Genomic DNA, 8,129 nt, shown 5'->3' on the forward strand with positions numbered 1-8,129 from the left:
TTTTTTTTTTTTTTTTTTTTTTTTTTGTCCTTTTTGAGACCGGTCGCACCACGTTCAGCCAGTGAGCGCTGTGAGCGCAGCGGTCATCCCTATATAGGATCCAAACACGTGGCGGGAGCGCTGCTGCACTCCCAGCGCCGCACCCTCCCGAGTGCGCCACGGGCTCGGCCCCATTCATTTTTGAGAAGTCTGCCATATACCTAAGTCTGAATAAGTTTGACTGATAGTTTGTGTGTCGATCATTTGTTCCAAGTAAAACTCCTGTTCCATGCAAAAGGTGAAAGAATACGAGTAGTTGTGCTGTTTGGTGTTGAGGTGTCATTCTGACCATGCCGAAGTGGCATTCTGACCTGCGTCCTACGGTTATGCTCAGTAAGTCTGCCAAGAGGAACTGTTTATCCTCAGTATCTAGGAAACCTAGACCAGAGAGAAGGGCAGATCTAGGTGGAGAAAACGGTTTCTTGGACAGAAGAGAAAGACTTGGGCTGGATACTAACTACTTAGATCATTTAACTTATATGTTACATTTATGTATAATTTATACCCTGTGATCCCACACTATATAGTAGCTTTTCTGTTGATAAAAAGTTACCTTTTATTGGACACTTACATGTCCCAGGTAACAGTGCTAAGAAACTTACAGGCAGCATATCACTTAATTCTCAGCAGTCTCTGAAGTCATCTCCATTTTACACATGAGGAAACAGGGCTCTGAAGGTAAATTATTTGTCTGAGATCATAAACCCAGTAAATTATGGAACTGACTGGGAGGTTCCAGGTGCTGGAGCAAGACTTGTTCATGTGTGTGGTTTAAGAGCAGCCTGGCCCAGAACCAAAGATGTAGAAGGAGTGGCCACAGACAACCAGAGAAGTCTGGCCCTGTATCAGGGAATACCAGCTTGGGGTAACTGGATATGTTGGCGAGGTGGATCATGGTGACTGAAGACCCAGGCTCTGGCAATAAGAACATCTGAGCAGGCAGAAAGGTGGGTGATAGCAGCAAGCTTGTCAGCATGTAGACAGTTCGCAGTTCTGGGCAAGGGTTCAAGGTGGTATTTCAATCGCTGGGATACAAGATGAGCAGGGGTCACCATTTCCCCGCTTCCCAGTCATAGAAGGTCAGGTTGTCAAGAGGAGGATTAGTTACTTGAAATGAGAAATGTAGTGCAAAGTGGTCTTGGTAACTGGCAGGAGCCCAGTTGTCAGAACTAGGGTGCTATGTCAGGACAGGAGTAGCAGTAGGGGACTCACAAGTGAGTTGTAGAGAGTTGGGCTAGAACTCTTTGGATACTTACTGTTTAATTTAGATTACAGGTGAATGACATCACCTAGAATTATGTCGTGCACAATCTACATGGTCCTGTGTGGCAGACAGAGCTGTGTCTAAAGATGGGATTGGTTCTTGGGAAGAGGGCAGAGGTCGTCCTCTGTTGGGGAAGAAGGGCTGCAGAGGTTGGGAGAAGAGTGGAGCACGAGCTGTGTGAGGATCTTGGACAGGGGACACGGCGTGGTGGGAGGTAGACACGGGAAGCCTTTGATCGATGGCCTCTGGAATTCGCCGCTTCACAGCATTGCATCTGTTAGCAGTGCGGGGCTCGGAGTTGCTCCTCAGTAAAAGCTTGTGCACGGCGGTAAAACCACAGGCTGCAGTGACTCATTTTAATACTCTTTGTCCCTCCTAAGTCAGACACTGCCCTGAAGGACAAAAGCCCTACTTTTTCTTTTGTACCAAACATCAGAAACAAATGCACAGACGCAAGCACCCCAGGGAGAGACTGAGGTGCGGGCCTGGCACTGTCCTTGCTGCTCTGCTGAGTTTTAAGCACTTTTAGTTACTTAGTGAGTCACTGTGCGGCGGGTGGACTTGAGCTCTGTTGTTGTTGTTTTTTTACCTCTTATTCATGAAGCTACCTTGTGATGTGGTTTTAAGATGTTTTTGAGATTTTGATGAAAGCTAAGCATAGACTTTCCATAAAAGATAGATATATCCATACATGATAATTTTTGCATACAATTTTTGGGGTTTCACTGAATTTTTGTTGCCTATGGATTCTAGTTCTTAAAACTACTAATAGAGATTGTAATTGTTATTTCAATAATATATTTCATATTTCCATATGGAGTCAATTTTAATACCTGCTTTTCTAATTGAATAGTATTTTTATTTTTTTGGCCCAGAGTGTTCCTATTTTATTTATTTATTTTTATTTTATTATTTATTTATTTGTTTTCAATTTTCCTTATTTATTCCCCAAATTTCTCTAATAAGCTTTTTTTAAAAATGCAGGATCCAGTCGAGGTTCACACACATACATTTTTGTCACTTAAGTTGAATAATATTTTAAAGTAATGTTTATTAGAGGGTAGCATTTATCTTCATGGCTGAGTTACTATCCAGCTTATCTGACAGAAAGTGTCCTTAAGAGGGAATTAGAAAATTAGGGAAGAAATATAGCTAGTAAACAAAGTTCACCTCTATTAATTATGAAATGTTTTAAGAAAGTGATTTAATTATTTGCCTGTCATATTAGCAAAGATTTAAAAAATTGTAATATTTACATTCTAGCAAGAGTGCATGTAAAAAGTATATTTCAATATTATTGAGAATTATTGACCAGAAATCTCTCTGGCTAGGTGTAATAAGAGCCTTAGAAGAGTGTATACTCTTTAATTTAGTAATTTCCCTGGGAGCTGAGGAATCCTAAATATGACAAATGCTTTTTGCCCAAAGATGTGAGTAGCAGCATTATTTATATACGAGAATTGGGAAAAATCTAAATGTGTTTTAGAGGACTAGGTGAGTAAACCATAGTATATCTACTTGGATCCACGGAAAACGTTTACGAAGATGTTTGATAATACAGAAAAATACTTACATTATTACTTGAAAAACATCAAGATATAATGTATCTTTTTATTTAGGAAAACAAAACTGAATAGCAAAAAAGACTGGAAAGAGTTTATAAAAATAATTTTGTGAGGCTTCAAGGTGATTTTAATTTTTATTTTTTAACATTTATTTTCTATATTGTCCTTAATGAGCCCTTATTTCTTGAAAATAGGAAAAATAAATAAACAAATTGTATCAGGCAGTCATGCAGGAATAGTAGTGTATGTTTTGATTCTTGCGTTTGAGTCTGTAGGTGGTGAATCGGGTGAGTCCTAGTTTTCTGACTCAGTGGTTCCTTGCTGAGCAGAGGCTGTGGTGGAGACACTCGGTTTACTGTGTGATAGATGTGAGTTTTTAGTGACACAGTACCTCAAAGCACAGGCAGATAGGTGGCCTGGGGCTTGTGGGGGTAACACTTGACACAGTGGGGGGCATTTTGCTGGGCGGTGGACAGAGCGTAGCTTACCCCTGGAAACTGAGTATGGGATCGTCCTCGTGGGACTTTCCAGTCTGTGTAATGAAAATGTCAGGTCACCTCTGTGATGTGGGAAGCTGTGGTTTCTCACTCAGTTCCCATCTCTCTCTTTCCTCTGTCTTGTAACATTTCTCCTACCAAATCCTCTTTTGTTTCCCTAGGAGAGAAATCTCTAAATATTCCTTTTTCCTAATGGACAATTACCTTCATCTCATTCAAGTTCAAAATAACCTTTTTTTTCCCTCCAAATACATTACCTGACTATTTGATCCTTTGAGGAAGGAATTATTGACAGTTTGAGGATGAGGAAACTGACAGAAGGTCCTGGGATGAGGGTAGTGACCGTATCTATAATGGTGGGATTTAAGGCTTCATTTGCATCCCTCATGTCATATAAAATAACGGTGAAAACACCACCACCACTAATAACTAATACTTACAGAGCCCCTTCTGCGTGTCAGGCACTTTCTAGACAGTTTTGCCTAACTGAGCTCATTTAATTCTCTCAATAGTTCTACTTGTAGAACAGGCTAGGCCTGATATTAGTAAAGAACCTTCTGGAAGGACCTTGGAGACCTTATCCTGGTTATCTTTTTGGACCAGGGATGGGGAACCACTAGATTGTCAAATAACTACAAAAAGTCAAGGGAGGAGAGGGAGCGAGTAAATTTGCAGGTACAGTACGCGTGAGAGAGGCGTCCCGTGGGCACCCGTGCCCCACCCTTTCTGACCTAGTGTGCCAGGGTATGAAACGTTTTCCCTTGCAAGTGTCTCTTGCACACATTTAACCAAGGAAGGTTTATTTTGGGATGACAGGAAGGGGTATGGATGAAAGTTTGAGGATTAAAAAAAACCCGGGCCTGTTTTATCCTGGTGGGATGCAGAAAGGAGTCGTTTTGGGCCTGGAGAACGTGAGGGGAGAACGTGGGGAGCTTTGGGGGCCGATGTGTGCAGTTTGCACATACGTCTGCTGATGTGCACACCACACTCGTGTGTGGGGGTGGGACTGTGAGGGGAAGGTAGTTCGGGAGGACGGAGCGAGACGAACAGATGTATGTTTCTGGAGGTCCGGATCCTGTCCTCATCCCACCTTTGTGCCTGGCACGTGATGCCGTGTGTCACACTTAGTAAACTAAGTTCACTTGGACTCGATCCCTGTCGAGCTGGTAACTGGGTCTGACGGTCCTCCCCTCCCTCACAGAAGCGCTGCTGCCCCCTCCTGGGGGTGGCAGGTTGTTTCTGGGGAGGTGCTTTGTTAACTGCTCAGCGTCGCCCTGCAGTGCTGTTCAGTGTGCTTGTGCTTTGAGAGGTAATGCATATGATAATGCATAGCTTGGAGGGTTTGCACAGGGATTTGGCTTTAATGGGGCTGGAATTGAGAGTGGGATTATTTTGTTCTGATAGTTATTGTGAAGACGACTACACTGGGAGTGAGGAAGAACTCGAATCTAGATCAGCCATAAACCTCGAGCTCTGGTTTTCTGGGCCTCATTTTTCTTTTCTGTAAAGCTAGGAGGCTAGACTGGGTCAGCTGTTTTCTGGAGGGGGTGAGGGACTTCAACAGGGGATGGGGGGTCCTCTAAGATGTCCCCTCCCCCATAGCCGCTGTCCCACCTCAGAGCAGCTCCACTTTGAGCTGTTCTATTTATTGAGTGTCAAATAAGGTATTTCAGGGAAAAAAAAGTCCCCCAGAGTATGAAAGCTCTTGGGCTAGAGGATTTCTCAGATCTCTTCCACTTCTAATGCTGTGATGTTATGAACTTAAAATTGAGCAGAGATTTGAAAGCTGAAATCATAGTGCCAAAAATTTCTCTTAAGTGCTGTGGATGTTTTGCAGGCAGACAGTCCAGAAGACATGCACAGCTGGATCAAGGAGATTGGGGCAGCTGTCCAAGCACTCAAGTGCCACCCCAGAGTAAGTCACTTCCTTTCTGTTGCACAGTGTCAACTTAGACATGAATTCTCCTTGAGCGGGCATGTTTTATTTGGTGATGTAGGCAAGCAGCCCCATCCCTTGAGGCAGCTGAAACCCCAGGATGTCTTGTTTTTCTCTTTCTACTAATTTGAGTACAAATTTTTATTTTTCTTTCTTTGGTTGTTGGAGGAGGTGAGGTAGGGTTGGATAGAGAAACAGAATTTCTGAAGTGTCTTACAAGTGTCACTGCCAGGTAGACCTTGACACATCTGGAGTGAATTCCGGTGAACATACTTGGTTTTTGTATTCTGTGAGGTGGTGATGCTGGGTGGGTACTCTTTTTGAGACTTTAGGATAAACATTATAAGGAACAGGCCTAACTTTCCTTTGTCTTTTTCTTCCTTTTTATTTTTGTAGGAAATGTCCTTTTCTAGATCCATTTCTTTGACTCGACCTGGAAGCTCCAGCCTGTCAGGTGGGCCCAACTCTGCTTTGTGCAGAGGGCGGCTACCTGTGGAGGAAAAGAAAGCCCTCTGCAAAGTCCCCTCTGTGGCCTCCTCCTGGCAACCCTGGACACCTGTCCCCCAGGCTGGGGAAAAGCTGCTTCCTGCTGAAGAGACTCCGGAGGACTCTCTGTTTGCACCTCGACTTGGGGAGAGCAATGCTGCTGGCGTGTTGCAGAGCTCCCGGATAAGGCACAAATCAGAGCCCCAGCACCCCAAGGAGAAACCATTTATGTTCAACCTTGATGACGAAAACATACGGACCTCTGATGTGTGATGAAGCTTAGTGACATGGGAGGGAGGGAGGGTGGACTCGAGAGAAGGAGGCCATGACTCAGTTTCTGTGTCTTATTGGAGGATAGTCGGAGACTTTTTATGACACATTCCTGTGGATGCTCTGTGGGAGGGGCCCATCCAGCTGGCTTTTTTTTTTTTTTTTTTTTTTATAATATCAATGCAATGTATTTAATTTGGGATAATCACTAGGTTAGACCTGTAAGCATATTCAGTGGAGAGCAGGTTGCCTCTTGTTTAACTATTCCAGGGTCTTCCTCTTGAGGGGTTCTTTTAGCAGCTCCTCACCAGAGGAGGTTGGGAGTCTAGTTTCACCCCTACGTTTTATTTCCCTGTCCTTGTTTTAGTTTCTTCATTCTGTTTTCAGTCCAGACTCTGAGGACAGTCATCTGGTTTTACCCTATTCCTGTTCATTGGCTGATGTTTGTGAAGTGGGAGGGTGGTAACCGACCCAGCTGAAAGGAGGTCGGGGTGGTGGAAGATGCAGGCTCCAGCTTGGCTTGGGTGCATTCTGAGAGGTGGTGGTAGCGTCTGGAGGCTGGAGAGCAGCCCTCAGAATGTCTGCCAGGGCAGATGCCCTCAGGAGACCTCATAGGGGAAGAGATAGGGACTTCTTGTAAGGTATGGGGAATAACTCAACTCCAGTGCATCAGCCAGTTTTGGAAATTACTCTGTTCTCCTAGATGTTTTGACTCCAAATACTGTAGATGTGGATGACAGACCTACCTAACCCATTCCTGTGTTAGGCCCCAAGGGTGGATTTATCATTGTTAAATGTTAGGACTGTAGAGAACAGAACAGACATTTCCCTTGATATGGCATTATTTGGACCATGTGGAGGGTTGATGTGTGTATGATAATTCACATGTGTGATAGGTTGATCTCTGTTGCAGAGTTTTAGATTAGCTATAAAGCAGCTCTTGGGAAGAGGTGGATTTATAGTTCATGCTGCTCAGCTTTTTTGATCTATGTTTTCCAGACAAGAGAAAGGTTATGTTTTGACAAAGATAGATTGTCTTGAGTCCTTGCCTCACAGCTCTTTTTGAATGGGCCAACAAGAGTCTAATTTTAAGTGCTGTGTATTGTAGATTCTAGCAGATTTGCTTTCTTTTTATTCTTTATATTGCCTTTTGAATGAAGCCCTGTGTGCTTGCATGACTAAACCCATGGTCTGATGGAGTTCCATGTACTTAACAGTGAAAAGATATAAAGATAATCTTGAGAGAGATTTACGTTTTTAAAGAAACAGAAACTGGGCATACAAACATTGATTGAAAGGTTATGAGTTGCTGGCTAGAGATTTCCCAGGTAGAAGAGCATAGAAGATTGAGTTTCTCACCTCCTGCCTGCAGCAGTGAACTGCGGTCATTGGCGCGGTCGCGCTCAGATGGGGCGAGTGTCGGGAAACGCGGTGCGGCGCGTCCCGCTCTCCAGGGCGCGACACGGTCCGTGTTCGGAGCCGTTTGTTGGAGCCGTTCGCTGCCGCGGCGCCGAGCGGGGCGCATGGAAACGCTGACGCGGCTCGTTTTCTGTGACCTCATGGGCGTGGAGCGGAAAGTAATTTTCTAAAACTGTTTTGTTGCTTGTTTTTTCAAAAATAAAAGCCATGTGAAATAGCGACACAGGGTCGTGTTTTCCTGGCGCCGACCTTCTGGCCCTGAGCGGGTGATGTCAGTCTGTCCCCATCGTCGCTCTCACCAGGGACCTCCCTCCGCCCGGGGTGGGTGGCGACGCCTGCCGGGCTCTGCCCTTAAAGCTGGGGCTGGTGCAGGCGGCACCCGGCGGAGGAAGGACTTGCTCCTCGTGGAGCCGTCGCGGTCCAGGGCCGAGTGACCGGGGACGTGGCCGGAGCAGGATGGCGGGAGCTCGGCTGCGGGGCGCGGGGCGCGGGCAGTTCCCGCTGCTGCGGCTGCTGCTGCTGCTGGCCGTGCCCGTGCCCGGGGCAGAGGCGCGGAGGGCCGGGTGGCCGCCCTGCCCCGCGGCCTGCGAGCCCAAGCGCTGCCCGCCGCTGCCCACCTGCGCGGCGGGGACGACACCGGTGCCCGACCGGTG

The 8,129-nt window shown here is 45.7% G+C and overlaps 2 protein-coding genes across 2 annotated transcripts in view; both read left to right on the forward strand.

The window, feature by feature from the left end:
• PLEKHA2 (pleckstrin homology domain containing, family A (phosphoinositide binding specific) member 2) overlaps positions 1 to 7,290 on the forward strand; it is a 41,824-nt gene extending 34,534 nt beyond the window's left edge. Inside the window, exons 10-11 of the mRNA XM_008567817.1 lie at positions 5,203 to 5,280; positions 5,698 to 7,290. Of these exons, the coding sequence (XP_008566039.1) occupies positions 5,203 to 5,280; positions 5,698 to 6,060 (441 nt within the window). The 3' untranslated portion in view covers positions 6,061 to 7,290. The remainder of the gene's footprint in view (positions 1 to 5,202; positions 5,281 to 5,697) is intronic.
• A 642-nt stretch (positions 7,291 to 7,932) lies between these two features.
• Positions 7,933 to 8,129, forward strand: part of HTRA4 (HtrA serine peptidase 4) — a 12,028-nt gene continuing 11,831 nt past the window's right edge. The window contains exon 1 of the mRNA XM_008567821.1: positions 7,933 to 8,126. Coding sequence (XP_008566043.1) covers positions 7,933 to 8,126 — 194 coding nt within the window. The remainder of the gene's footprint in view (positions 8,127 to 8,129) is intronic.

Source organism: Galeopterus variegatus, unplaced genomic scaffold (assembly GCF_000696425.1).
Source record: "Galeopterus variegatus unplaced genomic scaffold, G_variegatus-3.0.2 Scaffold348, whole genome shotgun sequence".
NCBI lineage: Eukaryota > Metazoa > Chordata > Mammalia > Dermoptera > Cynocephalidae > Galeopterus > Galeopterus variegatus.